General features: G+C 43.8%; 1 protein-coding gene across 1 annotated transcript in view; it reads right to left on the bottom strand.

Annotated features, from left to right (window-relative positions):
• LOC145391921 (uncharacterized) overlaps positions 1-19,166 on the bottom strand; it is a 216,960-nt gene that overhangs the window by 38,780 nt on the left and 159,014 nt on the right. The window contains exons 10-16 of the mRNA XM_080266412.1: positions 13,958-14,133; positions 12,714-12,860; positions 9,202-9,378; positions 7,919-8,318; positions 7,008-7,210; positions 4,124-4,287; positions 3-171 (exon numbers count right to left, since the gene is read on the bottom strand). Of these exons, the coding sequence (XP_080122538.1) occupies positions 3-171; positions 4,124-4,287; positions 7,008-7,210; positions 7,919-8,318; positions 9,202-9,378; positions 12,714-12,860; positions 13,958-14,133 (1,436 nt within the window). The remainder of the gene's footprint in view (positions 1-2; positions 172-4,123; positions 4,288-7,007; positions 7,211-7,918; positions 8,319-9,201; positions 9,379-12,713; positions 12,861-13,957; positions 14,134-19,166) is intronic.

Genomic DNA, 19,166 nt, shown 5'->3' with positions numbered 1-19,166 from the left:
ACACCAGGCGTCCAGTGTGCTGCTAGTGCGGTGGGTGTGGTGGGGGAGAGGGTGATGGGCACAGCGTGGGTAAGGGCCTCGGGGCAGAGATAGCGCACCTCCACCGTCACGTTGGCTGACACGCCCACCTGACCCCACGCCCAATCCGACACCAGGAAATGAAGGTCGTATCTGGGGAAATGACGGGAGATGAGGCACTATATTAGTCAATTCTTAATAAAAAAATTTTAAGGCATCTTTCCTATCACAACCTTCTTTCCGATCGTCAGTATGGGTTCCGTCAGGGACGCTCCACTGGCGATCTTCTCACCTACCTTTCAGACTCCTGGTCATCCTCCTTTCGGGACTTTGGCGAAAGCTTTGCCATTGCACTTGACATCTCAAAGGCTTTCGATCGAGTCTGGCATAAATCTTTAATTTCCAAACTGCCCTCCTACGGTTTCTATCCTTCTATCTGTACCTTCATCGCTAGCTTCCTTTCTGGTCGTTCTATAGCTGCTGTCGTAGACGGCCATCGTTCTTCTCCTAGATCTATCAACAGTGGTGTTCCTCAGGGCTCTGTCCTATCACCAACTCTCTTCCTTTTATTCATCAATGATCTTCTAAGCTGTACATCTAACTCTATCCACTCATACGCTGATGACTCCACCCTTCACCTTTCCATTCGGTTCCCGCAACGCCCATCTCAACAGTTACTTCAAGAAACAAGGGATGAGGCTATGGCACACCTAATGTCTGACTTGGCTCACATCTCTGACTGGGGTAAAAATAATATGGTTGTCTTTAATGCTTCTAAGACTCAGTTCTTACACCTATCAACCCGACAAAATCTTCCACAGGTATACCCACTAATGTTTAATAATATTCAGATTAATCCTGCATCATCCTTGAACATGCTTGGGGTTTCATTTACTCGGGACTTATCTTGGAAAGATCATATTGCATCTCTTGTAAAATCTGCTTCCAAGAGATTGGGTGTGCTAAGCCGACTCCGCTCTTTCTTTACCCCTGCACAATTGTTGACTCTATACAGGGGTTTTATCCGCCCCTGTGTGGAGTACAACTCTCATGTGTGGGGAGGCTCCCCACATACAGCTCTTCTCAATAGGGTGGAGTCAAAGGCTTTTCGTCTCATTAACTCTCCTCCTCTTACTGACTCCCTTCAACCTCTGTCTCTTCGCCGCACTGTTGCATCTTTATCTCTTTTCTATCGCTACTTTAATGGTCACTGCTCCTCTGAACTGTCTGCTTGCATTCCTCCACCTCTACGACGGGCGCTAGCACCCGTCTGGCAGCAAACTCTCATCCCTTTTCTGTCCAACTCTCTAATGCAAGAGTTAACCGTTACTCCCAGTCTTTCATTCATGCAACAGGTCAGCTCTGGAACTGTCTCCCTCTGTCTGTATTTCCTCCTGCCTATGATCTCCAGTCTTTCAAACGCAGTGTGTCCAGGCATCTCAAAATGATCGGATCTTGAATTTGGCTCTCTATTGTATTTTGTTTTTCTCTTGGAGGGAACTGTTACTGCGGGCTCATGGCCTTTGGTTCCTTCTTCCTCGCATAAAAAAAAAAAAAAAAAAAAAAGATATGTCCCATGTCCAAAGTTAGATCAGACAGGAAATTAGGGTCTAATTTAAGGAAATGAGGAGAAGAGAGGAGCGGGACTTTAGAAATGAAGATCATATCTAGGGAAATGAGGGGAGGTGAAGAAGAGGCCATCAAAGAGTGGAGGTGGTATCTGGGAAATGAGATGAAAGGAAGAGGTCTTTAGAAATGAAGGTCGCACTGAGCAAAATGAAGGGAGATGAGCAACGTCAGTTATATCCCTATATGATCCGACTCTGGGGAAATGAGCAGAACCGATGAACAGTATTAGTAACTTTTTCCATTTGGTCTTAAGCTCGATCAGACCCCAGGAAATGAAGGTAGTATCTTGGGAAGCGAGGAGAGGAGAGGAGGAGGGCTTTAGAAATAAAGGTCTTATCTTGGGAAGTGAGGAGAGGATAGGAGGTGAGAGGGGAGGAGAGGAGAGGAGAGGAGAGGAGAGGAAGAGGACATTAGGAAATGACGAGAGATCAGGACAAGGAAAAGGAAGTCACAGAACCTCTTTCGCAAATCCTGCTGTTATTCTTGTTGTTGTTTCAGTACTTGTCTCATCTTCATGTGAACTCAGTGGAGTGCAGGTTCTGTTTCAACTCCTGGAGGTTCTGTTTCAACTCCTGGACATCTTCTATTGAGGTTATGCTAAGGGATTATTTGTGCTTTGATAGTGTGTTGCATGATGTGTGTTTTGTTATGGAGAGCTCCAAAGAAGCGTGGCGATAGGCTTATTTGCGAGTTGTATTTTCCATTGTTATTGTGTACTGCTATTGTATTGGAACTGTATTTTGTATTGGTATTGTACAGGGAAGGCTGGTGACCGCATCCCAGTCTGGAGTACTTGTGTCTCTCTAGGATGGATAGTTTCTGAGGGGCGGATGTTCAGTGGTGATTCAAGAAGGATGCTGTTTGAAGGCTTTGGATGGCTGTGGTGGCTATGTGTTTATGTACAGTATGTGTGCTGTTAGTATGTGTTTATGTGTTTGAGAGGTGTGCTGCTGGTATGTGTTAAGTGTACTGTTCGTATGTGTGTGTGTGTATGTTTTTGTGAAGTGTGCTGTTGGTATGTGTTTGTGCTTATGAAGTGTACTAATGGTAACTGTTTATGTATGTGTTTGTGAAAATGGTATGTGTTTATGTTTGTGATGTGTGTTGGTATGACTTTATATGTTTGTGAAGTGTGCTGTTGGTACGTGTATGTATGTATGCTTGTGAAGTGCGCTGTTGGTACGTGTATGTATGTATGGTTGTGAAGTGTGCTGCTTGTATGTGTTTGTGAAGTATGGTGTTGGTATGTGTTGACATGTTTGTGGTGTGTTGGTATGTGTTTTTGTGTCTGAGAAGTGTGTTGGTGTGTGTCTGTGTGTTTGTGAAGTGTGTTGGTGTGTGTCTGTGTGTTTGTTAAGTGTATTGGTGTGTGTGTGTGTGTGTGTGTGTGTGTGTGTGTGTGTGTGTGTGTGTGTGTGTGTGTGTGAAGTGTGTTGGTGTGTGTTTGTGAAGTGTGTTGGTGTGTGTTTGTGAAGTGTGTTGGTGTGTGTCTGTGTGTTTGTGAAGTGTGTTGGTGTGTGTCTGTGTGTTTGTGAAGTGTGTTGGTGTGTGTCTGTGTTTGTGAAGTGTGTTGGTGTGTGTCTGTGTTTGTAAAGTGTGTTTGTGTGTATCTGTGTGAAGTATGCTGGTTTGTGTCTGTGTCTGTGAAGTGTGTATCTGTGTGTTTGTGAAGTGTGTTGCTGGCATGTACTTACGTGTTTGTGAAGTGTAGTGCTGAGTAGAAGAGAAGGAATAAGTTTGGCGGTTGTTTGTATTTTTGTTTATAGCTGAGAGGGTGATGCAGCATGAAGCTACAGGCGTGGGATGGGTCCAGCTGAACCAATGAATTAAGTGCCTCTCATATTCATAAGATCCTTGTCTGGGGTTATACATGTTTCTCAACGTAGAGGATAGGCATTTGTAACATGCGGACATGTATCTCCATCTCCTTGTGTGTGTGTGTGTGTGTGTGTGTATACAGTTTCAGTACTGTGCGGAGGAGAGTCTTGTCTTCCTGCACTTAGACTTAATCATTTATCTAGTCATCTCCCAATTTCCAACTTAGGTTCAACTCTTCATATTCTTTTACCTTCTTCTTGCAGTCAGTATCTTTCCTATAGTTTTTTTTTTTTTTCATCCTTAAATTAGCCCAGATTTTCTTCCTTTTGCAGCTTTTCTAACTTCGACCAATGGCAAAGAAAGAAAATACAATGACTCTCCATCCTTTCCATAGCACTTCTTCGTTACTAGCACCATATTGCAGTTAATCTATTGCTACAACTGTGCACTCACGTTGGAGAGATGATAATTTTAGGCCAAGTTAAGATAGAAAGAGAATAGTATTCTCCTAGATTCCCATTTCTTGTGTGTTAGTTACTAGCACCATATACAAGTGTTCATCTATTGCTACAACTGTGCACTTAAAGGAATGATTTTAGGCCATGTTAAGGTAAAAAGTTTATAGTATTCTCTTTGATTTTCATTTCTCGTGTCTTACCTCCTTTCTCTCAGCTGTGTGGATGCATAAATCTCCCCAGTGGCTGTGTTAACGGAGAAATGGGGATGGGGAGAGCCAGCCCACTCAAATGTCTTATCGTCAAGGTCCCAGTCGTCAGGGTCCTCCACATACACCCTCCCTAGCGCCACCTCCACGCCGCCACCCTGAGACAAAAGTATGAAGTACAAAGTATTTTTCGTAAATTATCATAACACAAACGGTACAACACAAGGATATTAAGGACTAATTCTGTTTTCCGAAGATTATCATAACAACCAAAACATTAGAACAATTAGTGAACATATGTAGCAGAAAATGGTACTTCACATACATTCCAGTACCACCTCTACTCCACCACTCTGAGCTAGGAATATTAAATACAACTCTCTGAAGTAAGGATATTAAGTTCTAATTCTAGTTTTCGAAGACCATTCAGACAGCAATATATGAAAATACATAAACACTAAAAGAGAAATAATTATCTTGTATATCCCTAAAAGGCTGCCCAGTTCAAAATTAAGAAGTAGGATAGATGCAGTATTAGTTAGCTCTAAAGGATATCATGGAAAAACTGAGGGAAAAGGAAGTCTGTGAATATATATATATATATATATATATATATATATATATATATATATATATATATATATATATATATACAGACCGCGCCAAAAATTCGTGCGCCCCCTGATGCAACACATGTAAACAATACTAACGCCACCAGACACAAGTGTAAACTAAAGAAAGACATCCCTACACATTAATATACTTGGTATTGAAACAGTAGTAGTTTAGAGGCTTTCTTTTAACTTTCAGGCACTCTGAGATATTTTCCGACAGAATATGGGTCATGCATTTCTGTCTGGTGAACGATATAACCTTCCGTAATGCATCGTTCAGTCTCTGGTGAAAAGGCAGTGGCTGATGACAACAGAAGATGTGATCGCCACACCCACATTTATGCAATTATTGATCGATCGAACATGGCTCATTAGGTTGCTTATTCTTTCAATTAAAGGATAAATGCAAGGGTAATACAGCTGCTCCAGTACAAATGTGATGGTCCAGGGATGAGTTGAAATAGCCTAACTATTAAGCTGGACCGTGTCGCGGCTTAATTAGTTGACACAGACTGTGTGCTGTGTCTCCCTCGAAGGGAGGATGGTAGTGATATCGTACATCTGGCAGTATTAATGCACCCAGCTGCTGCTGCAACCGCCTCGAGGGATCTCATTCTCAGTCAGTAGCTCCGAGCTGGTGGTTTCTTCGAAGTGCTTGAGAGTGAGGTGTCCTTTACTCTGTTCATTCTCTTGCTAGTTTTTCTCCTCTACAAAAGACATGGAGAATCCCATGCACTCTACAAAAGAGCAGCTGGCAAGCATTGTGTCCCTCTACAAGTCAGGACAGTCAGTGAAGGATATCTCAATGATCGTTGGATTTGCAGAAAGAACTGTTCAAAAGTGGATCAAGCGATTTAAGGATGGTGGCGCCGAGGACGTACCAGAACATGGATACCGGTCTGGGAGACCAAGAAAGACCAATAAACGGACTGCAAACGTTATCCGGCGGCAAGTAGAGGCTAACCCACGCATTTCAGCAAGGGAAATAAAAGAAAATAACCCACTCCTCCTGGCTGATGTCTCCAAGAGGACAGTGCAACGCATCCTGCACGACAGGCTGGGTTATCGCAGCTGCCGCCTCCGCCGCAAGCTTTGTCTAACTTCTCGGCAAGTAAAAAATAGGATTGCTTTTTGCCGAAAATATTCTGAGTGGGAAGAAACCAAGTGGCAGCGAGTCCTATGGAGTGATGAAACAATTTTTTCTGTGGCTGGGAACAGAGGTGGGAATGTGTATCGTCGCAGTGGCAGTGACCCGCTCGACCCTCGCTACACCAGGAAGACAGAAAAATTCCCTGACAGTGTTATGGTCTGGGGTGCATTTGGGTACCATGGTCAGGGGAATTTAGTTGTGCTCCCAAAAAATGAGAACCTCAATAAAAACACCTACCTGGAACTCTTGTGTGACCACCTGCCAGAGTGTTTTGAGGCTTGCCAGACTGACATTTTTATGCAGGATGGTGCACCGTGCCACACAGCCCGTGATGTGATACAGTGGTTGCGAGATTGTCAGGTTGAGTTCATTGAAGATTGGCCAGGAAATTCCCCAGATTTAAACCCAATTGAAAATTTATGGGCAATTATTAAAAGGGAGCTAAGGAAACATGACACACATTCCATCCCGCAACTGATCGAACCAGTGGAACAGGTGTGGAGGAATATTGACCCAGAACATTTAAGGAACCTGGTAGATTCTGTCCCAAAACGTCCCAAAAAGTGCCTGAAGATGAAAGGAAGACCTCTGAAGTACTAATTACTTGTAAGTACCCATTTTAATAATATTAAGATATTGTTAAGTATTGTTTACAGTTGTTGCTTCAGGGGCGCACGAACTTATATATATATATATATATATATATATATATATATATATATATATATATATATATATATATATGGGAAAGATTGAGAGAAGAATAAGAGAGTCTGAGAGATGATATTGCTGCGAAGGACTAATCTTGAAGTCGCTACAGATTATGCCGATGTGAGAGCTGTGGTAAGGTAAACCATGATTCACACTTGCATTTGACAGAAGTTATTTGACAATGGATGATGATGATGATGATGATGATCAGGTGCAAGATGTTGTTGATGATGATGATGATGATGATGATGATGATGATGATGATGATGAGGAGGAGGAGGAGGTGGAGGATGTTGATGATGATGATAGTGACGATGATGATGACAGCAAGCACAGTAATCAGTCATAATGAAGGCACTAACGATAGTATAAATTACAACAACAAATGTCACGTGTGGTGCACCTGAGTCTTCCAGAGATGCACCGTCTTTGCGCCTGGCTTCATGGGGTTGTCATTTACATCGTCAATGATAACAGTGATGGTGTGTGTGGCAGCCAGTCCCCCGGCATCACCCACCACCACCTCTACTGTCAGTTGTCTGTGTTCCTCTCGGTCGACTGCCTTCACTGACCACACCTCTGCCCCACCACGACCACTATCCAGACCTACCAAGAACAACAACGCGTAGAAATATTTTTGTCCACCTTCACTGCATCCACCATCAGCTTCCAACATTATTCCACTGCTCCTCTCGGCCACCACAATCTGCCCCACCTCGACCCCTGTCCAGGCCTGCCATGGAAGAACAACACTTTGGATTAATGTCTGTCTCCCTTCACCACCACGTCTCTATTCAGCTGCCTAAAATCCTCTCTGCCAATGACCTTAACAGACACCTCAAAATCACGACCACTGTCCACTGCCGTCTGCTGCGTCTTCCACTACATCAGGTGCCTAAGACCTCACCTCAGCACGACCACTGTCTGCACCTGACATAGAAAAAAGATTAGAAATAATGTCTGTTTTCAAAGTTTCACAGTAAACTTCACAGTACCTATTGCACACGATTAGCAACCAACATAACATCATTCGTAAATATCAGATGTCAAATACTCTACCCCTTAGCCCTACTGTCATTAAATCTAGAGCAATATTTCTCTCTCTCTCTCTCTCTCTCTCTCTCTCTCTCTCTCTCTTCGCTGCAAAGGTACAAACTAGGTGAAATCAGGGTAGGTAAGGTTAGATCAGGCTTGGGTTTGTTAAGATTAGCCTAGATTAAGTTACATTCGGCTAGGAGTTTGTTTCTTTGGTTGTTAGAGCACTACAACATCAAATATACTGTGGACAATCAGGATTATGAACAATACACTAACCATGATGGTAGTTGAGTGAGAGGGTGTGGGTGACGAGGGCTGGGTTGGAGGCAGCCAAGGTGAATGAAAAGGGCGGTCCGTGTCCCAGCTGCCACAGGTCATCGTCCGTGGCTGTCAGTACGCCCAGTAACTTTGCAGACTCTCCTTCAGTGACGTGTAGGAGGGTGGGCGGGCGTAGGCGGGGTGGGCAGTCGTTCACATCACTCACTGTTATGGTGAGGGTGGCCGTGGAGGACAAGGGGGGGCGACCATCATCAACGGCGATTATCCTAGCCACTCCCACCTCCCCTCCTTCCGCCTCTCTGTCTAAGGTCCGCCACAGACGTACATTTCCTCCAGCTTCCACATTCAGGGCGCCCCACCCGCCCACCACATGGTAGGTCACCTTCTGCTGTCCCATCTGCAGGAGTCACAATTACACAAAGCTGGAAGATTAATGATGTAATTGGGATAATATACAGTATGTTCGGGCAAAGTCGAAGTACCGGTACAGTACTCCTAACCTATTGGAACAGCATGGTAATATGACGGAATATTTACACGAAAATTTTGTGGAAGTAGAATCCCTATCTATCGATTTATCTATCTATCTATCTCTACATATTCAAACTATTCAATCTGAGGTCATGCAAGCAACAGCTGATTCATGATGTGTCCATCAAAGGAACCTTTCCAGTATGTAAACACTTTAGAACACATGTAGGGACATATTTCTACATCCCCTTAAATCTAAGCCTCAAGTGGATTGTGTAAGGGGAGGAATAAGAGGATAAAACCCAAAATACATCACTGAAATGAAGGGGTTAAGCATCTTGATGGGAAGTAACATGGTACTGACAGTTCTTTGCATTCCTCTTCTCAGTCAGGTGACGAATGTTAAAGCTTATTTTTGCCACCTCCAGACGATTCAGTTCAGCTTAGGAGAGCGTTCTTGCCATGAAGGGGTAAATAAAGGCAATATCTAACTTCCTGTGCAAAGGTTCTCTCATCTGAATAAAATCGTTCGTATGCAACACGAAGAATGTAGAGTTTAATCGCGGACAAAAACATCGATACACCCCATTACAATAAATACAGTAGACAGACTAAACAGTGGCTTTGGATACGCATGAATGTGATCTTTCGAGCCAAACAAACTTTTCAGAACACTTGGTAAATTTCAGATCTAGAACAGACTTGAAGCAACATTCTCTTCACTAACTCCTCAGCCGTTACAACCTCTAACTGAGAGAGTTACCAGTGCCCTGATGCAACCAAACCTGACCTAATCTGACCTGACCTACCATATCGGGGTCACGGGCGGGCAGTGAGGCGATGAGAGTGCCTGGTGGGGTGTCCTCGGCGACGGTGATGTGGGTGTGCGGGGTGGTGAAGGTGGGCGGGTTGTCGTTCACATCTCGCAGCATCACCTCCACCCACCCTGTGTCTGTGTGTCTGGCGTCACTCCACCCACCGCGGCCCTGGGGTGGAGGGGGGTGGGGAGGGAGGGGGAGAGAGGGTGGTGTTAGTGTGTGTATTGTCTTGTGTGAGAGATTAGGTCCAGTGACTGCAAGAGAAAGCATTTATTTAGTCAACAGCCATTTATCTAAGTCGCCTCTCTCTCTCTCTCTCTCTCTCTCTCTCTCTCTCTCTCTCTCTCTCTCTCTCTCTCTCTCTCTCTCTCTCTCAACTACAAGCAATAGTTCACAGACACTCACAACCACCTCAGTAACTTTCAACACCACCACCTCCACAACTATCACCATCATCACCATCACCACGACTACCACCACCAACCACATTATCACCACATCTATTACCACCATAACAACCACCACCATCACCATACTTAAACCACCACCACTACAACCACCACCACCACCAAAACCACTAACATAACTATCGCCACCACCTCTACAGCTATCACCACCACCTCCGCAACTATCACCACCATCACCACCACCACTACCACCATCACCATCAACATAACTACCACAACTACCACCACCACCTCCACAACTACCACCACAACCTCTGCAACTACCACCATCACCACAATCATCACACAAGAAAAATCACCAGGAAAATCACTACCACTCTCAGTACGACAACCACAACTACCACAACCACCACCACAACTGCTACTACCACAAACACACTCATTACAACCACCACCGCCACAAAGAGCACAACTACCACATCGACCACTACAACTATCACAACTACCTTACACCACAAACACACACAACTACCACCATCACTACCGCAACTATAGCCTAGTACTATCAAAGTATCCAAATCGACAACTATAACTATTACCATCGCAACTACTACAACCATTGCAACTACCACAAGGGCAACTACCACATCCACAACAGCAACCACCACCAAAATGACAGAAAACCATCACCACTACTACAATCACCACCACCAACACCACCACGACCACAACCATAACAACAATCACCACCACCACCACCACCACCACCACCACAGAGGATTTACATAATGGAGCCAAGACGATATAATCCTAACAATATATACAAATTAAGATCACGTTTAGGATGGCAAATGGCTAAAATAACTCCTTGGCTGATCTGCTTCTGCCTCTTTCTCTTGCTCACTTTTTTTAGAATTAACTCACTTTGCTATCTCTCTCTCTCTCTCTCTCTCTCTCTCTCTCTCTCTCTCTCTCACACACACACACACACACACACACACACACACACACACACACACACACACACACATATACCGCCGCTGTCTCTGCATCATCCCCTTTCATTACACACACAAACACACACACTGCTCGCTGGTGCAGTGGTAACGTTCCCGCTTGCCAACTGGTGGACGGGAGTTCGCGCCTCGCTCAGGTTGCGAAAAGTTTCACTGACGAAGTGGGTGGTTACTGTCCCCCTGGAGCAAGGGGACGGGTGTGTGCGTGTGTGAAGGTCACAGCCTTGCCCTTAGATCGGACTATATGAGCTCTCAGCTCCCTTCCGGGAGGGTAAAAGATGACGATCACGACCATCAAGTAATCCTGACCGACCTGGTGAATTACACACACACACACACTCTCTCTCTCTCTCTCTCTCTCTCTCTCTCTCTCACACACACATATACCGCCGCTATCTCTGCATCATCCCCTTTCATTACACACACAAACACACACACACACACTCTCTCTCTCTCTCTCTCACACACACACACACATATACCGTCGCTATCTCTGCATCATCCCCTTTCATTACACACACAAACACACACACACACACACTCTCTCTCTCTCTCTCTCTCTCTCTCTCTCTCTCTCTCACACACATATACCGTCGCTGTCTCTGCATCATCCCTTTTCATTACGCTCTCTCTCTCTCTCTGTCTCTCTCTCTCTGCCCATAAACAATTCCACAACACCAGTTTTGTGTACATTTCCCCCATATTAAATTGTCACCAGCTATGAAACGGTCTGTGTTAAAATTTATTGTTTTTTTTCTAATGCAAATATCTGGGTGAAAGTTGGCTGTATGAACGATGATTTGGTTGGAGAGAGAGAGAGAGAGAGAGAGAGAGAGCACGTAATGAAATGCGGATACTGAGTTAGGATATTTGCCTCTCTCTCTCTCTCTCTCTCTCTCTCTCTCTCTCTCTCTCTCTCTCTCTCTCTCTCACCTGCCAGACCTGCCTACCCCACCAAGCTGCCTCCTTGCCTTACCCTGCCTACCTTTCCCCCTCGCCTTTCTGCCCTGCCTTACCCTGTCTCTCTACCGTGAATCACAATCCCTTGCTTTGCGCCTTCCCTACCCCCTACTACCCTCTTCCTCCTCTCGTCCCCCTATCCCCGTCCCCTGCCATGTGCTACTTGTCACTTACAGTGTTTTATTAATGCAAGGAAGAAGGAACCAAAGGCCAGAAGCCTGCAAGATTGTCCCCTCCAAGAAAAAAGTAAAAACAAAATGACTGAGAGCCAAATTCAAGATCCATTAATTTCGAGATGCCTGGACACACTGGGTTTTAAAAACTGGAGGTCATAAGCAGTAGGAAATATAGATAGAGGAAGACAGTTCCAGAGTTGACCTGCTGCATACATGAAGGACTGGGAGTAATAGTTAACTCTTGCATTTGAGGGTTGGAAAGAAAAGGGATGAGAGTTTGCTGTCACACGGGTGCTAAATCTTAACTCCCTGCGCTGCTCCTCGTCCTGTCTTTTAACCCCTTCTGTCTCTCGTCTCCTCCCCCCTCCCCTGCCTTACCCTGTCTGTGTCCTACATCAAGAAAAAGACTTCTCTGCACTGTGCCTCGTCCATCTTCCCTTATTTACCCTCTGCCTTCCCCCTGCCTACCCTGCCACCCCCGCCTACCCTGCCAATGACCTGCCTCTTATACCAAATCCCATGTACTGTCCTCATCCTGCCATACTTCCCCTCTGCCTTCCCTCCTGCCTACCCTGCCACCCCTGCCTTACTCTACCAGTGACCTGCGTCATAAGTAAACCGAACCTCCCTACACTGTGCCTGATCCTGCCATACCTCCCCTCTGCCGCCTCCCTGCCTACTCTGCCGCCTCCCTGCCTACTCTGCCGCCCTCCTGCCAATGACCAGCATCTTAAACAAAAACCCAATGGGCGGTATTTTTCCTGCCTCATTTCCCTTCAATCTTCACTTACCTACCCTGCCACCCTGCCTACCCTGCCAGCCCTGCCTTACCCTGCCTACCCTGCCTTACCCTGCCTTACCCTGCCTACCCTGTCACCCCTGCCTTACCCTGCCTACCCTGTCACCCCTGCCTTACCCTGCCTACCCTGCCAGCCCTGCCTTACCCTGTCGGTGACCTGCACCATGAAGCGGAAGCCCCTGCGCTGCGCCTCGTCCTCATAGTCCAGGGTGGTGCGCGCGTGGAGTTGGCCCACCGCCCCCTGTGTGCGCACTGCGAAGTACTGCCACCCCCACCCGCTGCCCTCCACCACCTGACAGATAGATAGACAGATAGATAGCTGGGTGGGTGGGTGGGTGAGTATGCAGACTGATAGACAGATAGAATTATATACAGATAGATGGATGGGTGGCTGGGTAATTAGGTAGCGAGGTAGGTAATAGGTAGGTAGGTAGGTAGGCGGGGAGAGAAGAGAGAGAGAGAGAGAGAGAGAGAGAATCATGGCGATCTTGACCAGAGTACTGATAGTAAGCAAGTCTGTACAATAATGGGAACAAATATTAACTCTTCAACTGAACAAAATCGTGTTCTGATATCCTAATTAAAATAACAGAAAGCGTCTGTGAAAAGCAAAAAGATTACATCTATAAGGACGATTTACTATAGTTCTTTCTTCTTAACTTGGCCCAGATTTTCGTCCTTTTACAGCTTACTTCACACAGCTTAGTGGCAGAGAAAGGCAATGCTACGGCTCTACATCCTTTCCATGGCACTTCTTCGTGACTAGCATCATATCCTTATGTTAATCTATTGCCACAACTACTCGGCATTCAAGATGGAGAGACGGCAGTTTGAGGCCAAGTTGCTCCCCCCTTCCTCTCTCTCTCTCTCTCTCTCTCTCTCTCTCTCTCTCTCTCTCTCTCTCTCCAGGTGACTCTACTCAGATCTGGTGGTTTAGTGTGTTAAGGCGCTCCAGTCAGGTATTGCCTGGATGGGTTCCATCTGAGGGGTGATTGGGGTTTACTGCTCGCATAATGCCACTCAGGGGCGTGTGAGGCTGGTCACGACTGCCTTATATGTCGGGAATATGTATCCTAGCTCCAGGCCCCTATACTCCAGTTTATATGGGACAAAATGGGATTGATGATGATGAGAAAGTAAAACGAGTATGTCTAACTATTGCCAGACACCTCAATCCCGCAAAAGGGTGGCCACAAACAAATCGCCTCCACGTCGCCCTGTCCCTCACCATTTCATTGCCCTGCAGAGTATGTGAATCCTCTAATTTACGTTATACATATATCCTGGTGGTAAACTACTGCCACAACTCAGGATTCAAGATGGAGAGACGGCAATGTTAGGCCAAGTCAGAGTGAACAGCGTACTGGCATCCTCACTACTCCAACCTACCCTATAAAAGAAGTAGTTGGAGGTGTCGTGGTCGGTGGTGGAGATGTCTAGGAGGGTGTGGTTGGAGGGGGCGTCGCTCCCCCAGGTCTCGTCCACCTCCACGTGCCACAGGTGTCGCGTGAGGCGGGGCGAGTTGTCGTTCACATCCGCCAGACGCACCACCACCGTCCCCGTCCCTGTGTGGCGACGACAGGCCAGGCTGTGACTTGTGATTGACGGCTACACTTAGTAGTACTGCTGTACATACTACTATTACTACTACTACTACTACTACTACTATTACCACTACTACTACTACTACTACTACTACTACTACTACTATTACCACTACTACTACTATTACTATTACTACTATTACCACTACTATTACCACTACTACTACTACTACTACTACTACCACTACTATTACCACTACTACTACTACTACTATTAGCACTACCACTACTACTACTACTACTAGTACTACTACTACTACTACTACTATTAGCACTACCACTACTACTACTACTACTAGTACTACTACTACTACTACTATTACCACTACTACTACTACTACTATTACCACTACTACGACTACTACTACTATTACCACTACTACTATTACTATTACTACTACTACTACTACTACTACTACTACTATTACCACTACTACTACTATTACCACTACTACTACTACTACTACTACTATTACCACTACTACTACTACTACTACTACTACTACTACTATTACCACTACTACTACTACTACTACTACTACTACTACTATTACCACTACTACTACTACTACTACTACTACTATTACCACTACTACTACTACTACTACTACTACTATTACCACTACTACTACTACTACTACTACTACTATTACCACTACTACTACTACTACTACTACTACTATTACCACTACTACTACTACTACTACTATTACCGCCACTACTACTATTACCACTACTACTGCTACTAGTACTACTACTGCTAGCTTTGATATTTTGTTTGGACCTTTTATTTTTTACTGATGCTATCTTATATATTTTATTGGACCTTTTGTATTGTGTATTGATGCCAGCTGTATATTTCACGTAGGACTTCTTTTGAATTGTATTGATGACAGCTTTGTTTTTTACCTTGGACATTTCTTGTTAAATATTTTATTGATGCTATTTTTTCTCTAATAGGATAGTATTGTGTGTGTGCTGTGATGCCTTCAGGTTTTTTAATGTGATTTTTTCTTTTATATATAATTGTACAGTACACCAACTACTGTGTAATGTGCATATGTACAGTATTTTGTATAATTACCAGGTATGTATGTACTGCTGCTGCTGCTTATGCGGTGCTGTTGCTGCTGCTGTTACACTACTACTATCTTTATGATGGGGAAATGTATTATTTTCTATGTATCGACAGATGCGAAATAAAGCTGATTGAAATTGAAATTGAAATTGAAATTGAAACTACTACTGCCACTACAACTGCTACTGCTACTACTGCTGCTGCTACTACTACTACTACTACTACTACTACTACTACTAGCACTACTACTACTACTGCTGCTGCTGCTGCTGCTGCTGCTGCTACTACTACTACTACTACTACTACTACCACCACTGCTGCTGCTACTACTACTACTACTACTACTACTACCACTACTGCTGCTGCTGCTGCTGCTGCTGCTGCTGCTGCTACTACTACTACTGCTACTAAAACTACTACTACTACTACGACTACTACTACTGCCACTACAACTGCTACTGCTGCTGCTGCTGCTACTAATACTACTGCTACCACTACTACTACTACTACTACTACTACTACTGTTACTACTACTGTACTTATTCTGCTGCCACTTAGTTTTCTGGTATATTTACTATTATATAGGGTGCATTCACAAGCTTTCCCTTTATACCTTACACATGCAAAATCTTCCATAACCTCTCTCTGTTTACCTTGTCATATGCTTTTTCTAGACCCATGAATGCCATAACGACCCTACATTTCCTTTCACAAGCTTTCTACACTATCAGTCTCCTTGTATACACACACACAGCCACCCACTCCTAACGCATCCCTGTTCGTTACTCACCACGCCTGATATATCCCTTTCTCTGTATCATTCTTGCATATCCATTCCCTCCTACTCTCTACTGACTCAAACCATGGTAATTTCAACACACACCTCCATTACCTTTATTTCTGTGCAAGGACACTATCACAGCCTTCCTCCATTCTGCTGTTACAGTCCTTGTCATTCAGGCTTTTAAGAATTTTCAGCAAACATTTCATTCCAATCACTCCATCACTCATGAAAACCTTTACATTATTATACTTCATCGACACCAGATACCAGCCCATTTTCACCTTCACAGCAGCCCAATTTTCACCTTCACAGCAGCCCAATTTTCAGTTTTGGCCTGCAGTCTATTTTCAACCTTTTTACAGCGGCCCATTTTACAGTTTTTGACAGCAGCCCAATTTTCACCTTGACAGCAGCCCAATTTTCACCTTCACAGCAGCCAATTTTTCGCCTTCACAGCAGCCCATTTTTCTCCTTCACAGCAGCCCGTTTTCCAACTATTTCACCGTATGCATCAGCTGCACCAATGTCACCTTTCCCGGCACCACCTTCCCTCTCTGCTCACCAGGGTAGCCTACTCAGCCCGCCTTACCATCGCTCTGCTTGCACCTTTACCATTCATCACCCTCTCTAAATACACTTTTCATCCGCTTCTTCCTTCACTCCCATTTGTTAGCATTCTTTCACGTTCGTCCTTCATTTTTTCACCTTTTTTCTCTTTTATTTCTACATTTCCTCATCTCTTTACAGGATCATTTTATCATCATCATCATCCGGACCACCTTTCCAGCCCTAGGGCACAGTTACATTCCCTACGACGTGGAAACACGCGTTGGTTGTCCCCGTCTTCAAAACAGGTGATATCAACAATGTTAATAATTATAGGCCCCTCTCACTATTACCTACTGTTTCTAAAATATTAGAAAAGGTAGTTGCTAATCAACTGTTAAACATTTTAGAAACAAAGAGACTTTTATCTAACACTCAGCATGGTTTCCGATCAAAGCTTTCTACTGAGACTGCTCTTACTGTTATAAATGATGAAATTTATGACAATATGGACAAAAAGAAAATATCTCTGTTACCCTTGTGTGACCTCTCTAAAGCTTTTGATAGTGTTAGCCATGACATCCTCATAGATAAATGTGCCAAGGTAAAAATCAATTCGTTTTGGATTAATAGTTACATTAGTAACAGAACTCAGTCTGTTCGATTAAATGATATCGTATCTACAAAGCAGAATGTAACTTACGGGGTCCCACAAGATTCAATTCTAGGTCCACTTTTATTCAATATCTATGTAAATGACATATCAACTTATTTAAATGACTGTATATTAACACAATATGCTGATGATACACAATTCCTTCATACAGGTACTATAAATAAACTGGAGGATCTTATCACTAAGGCTGAAGAAACCCTTGTCAAAGCTAATCAGTATTTTCTTAGGAATGGTCTCATGATTAACCCAAATAAAACTCAGTGTATTTTTATTGGAAATCGACAACTCTTATCACGTATACCTGCTAATACAACTGTAAAGTTTGATGGCAATAACATCACTCCTAGTAGTCATGTTAAAAATTTAGGTCTTTATATAGATAAGTATATGAGTTTTGATGTGCATATTAATGAGTTAAATAAAAAAGTCATGGGGACATTGATGTATATAAATCGTTTAAGTGACAGTTTCCAGAAACAGACTCGTATAATCATAATTCAAGCTCTTGTGTTGAGCTTGATTAATTATTGTATTAGGATATGGGGTACAACCAACGGAACTCTTATACACAGTGCCCAGAAACTATTGAACTTTGCTGCTAAAGTTGCTGTAGGGGGAATGAGGAAATACGATCATGTTTCTCCAGTCCTGAAAGAGTTACGATGGCTAAATTTTAAACAAAAGCATGCATTTCATACGTACTGTACTATGTATAAGATACTGCGTGGTGTGTACCCTGAATGGTTTATGTCCTTTGCTACTGTACATAACGTGACTGGAAGTGTAACCAGACAACAAAATAGCCTATATGTACCAAGAGTCCACACCAGCACTGGTGCCAGGTCACTCGCTGTACAGGGCCCGAAGCTCTGGAATGAATTGCCTGCTTTAATATGCAACGCCAGTAGCCTACCAGTATTCAGATTTAGGCTGCTGTGTTTTCTTATGGGAGAGAAAAAAGTTTTATGACTTGAAATACCTTGGATGCATTTGCAAGATAAAAATCCCAATTGAGATTTTATTTTGCTCTAAAATTGTCTTCATTTTTACTGATTTTTCATGTTTTCATTGTACTGTACTTACTATATATCGGAACATGTATCTTTATTAATAACCACTGCTTAGTGGAAATAAAGTTATTTGAATTTGAACTCTCTCTCTCTCTCTCTCTCTCTCTCTCTCTCTCACACACACACACACACACACACACACACACACACACACATTTTTTTTATTACTCTCAACACATTCCCTCCTTCATTTATTTGATCCCCTTTCTTGTGTCCACTCTAGCCAGGTCTTTCTCTCCTTCCTCCATTGTCCTTTGAACCCCTGGATTCCAGCAAGCTGTACAGTGAAAGAAACAACTACCTTCCAAGTTCTGTACAAAGAAAATTTACACCTGGCTAAACACAACGAAAATCCTATCTCTATCAGTGCGTGTTACAGATGGTTCGATTTTTCCTCTATATTTTCGTCAGACTTTGGGAAAATAGTTACTTCTCCCTCTTCACACTGTCTTAGCATTCCCAACCAAACCCTTCCTACACTCGTATGTACTCTACGCAACATTCCAGCCCCATTCCACTGACTCTACCTTGCTACCTTTACCTGCTACTGATTTACCACGGCTCTGTTTTCCAGCTTCTCTTCCAGTCTTCCATAATACTTCTATCCCTTTATCTTCAATGCTCCTCTCAGTTTTACCTTGCATACCACAGTCCTATGATGAGATATAACCCTTCGTTCTCTCGCTGCCATCATGTCAATAGTTTTCAGAGTTGCAAAAAAATCGAAAGCAAGGTGCATAATAACCTGTGTACGACGTCACCAGATTCGTGAATTTTAAGCATAAAAATTCTTCCCATAGCAAAGTATCTGTAAAATGGAAACTGCCTCGTCTTCGTCAA

The sequence above is a fragment of the Coenobita brevimanus genome, chromosome 20 (genome assembly GCF_032717465.1).
Source record: "Coenobita brevimanus isolate Jiangsu-jjx chromosome 20, ASM3271746v2, whole genome shotgun sequence".
Lineage (NCBI taxonomy): Eukaryota > Metazoa > Arthropoda > Malacostraca > Decapoda > Coenobitidae > Coenobita > Coenobita brevimanus.
This window is presented reverse-complemented; position numbering and strand designations above follow the sequence as displayed.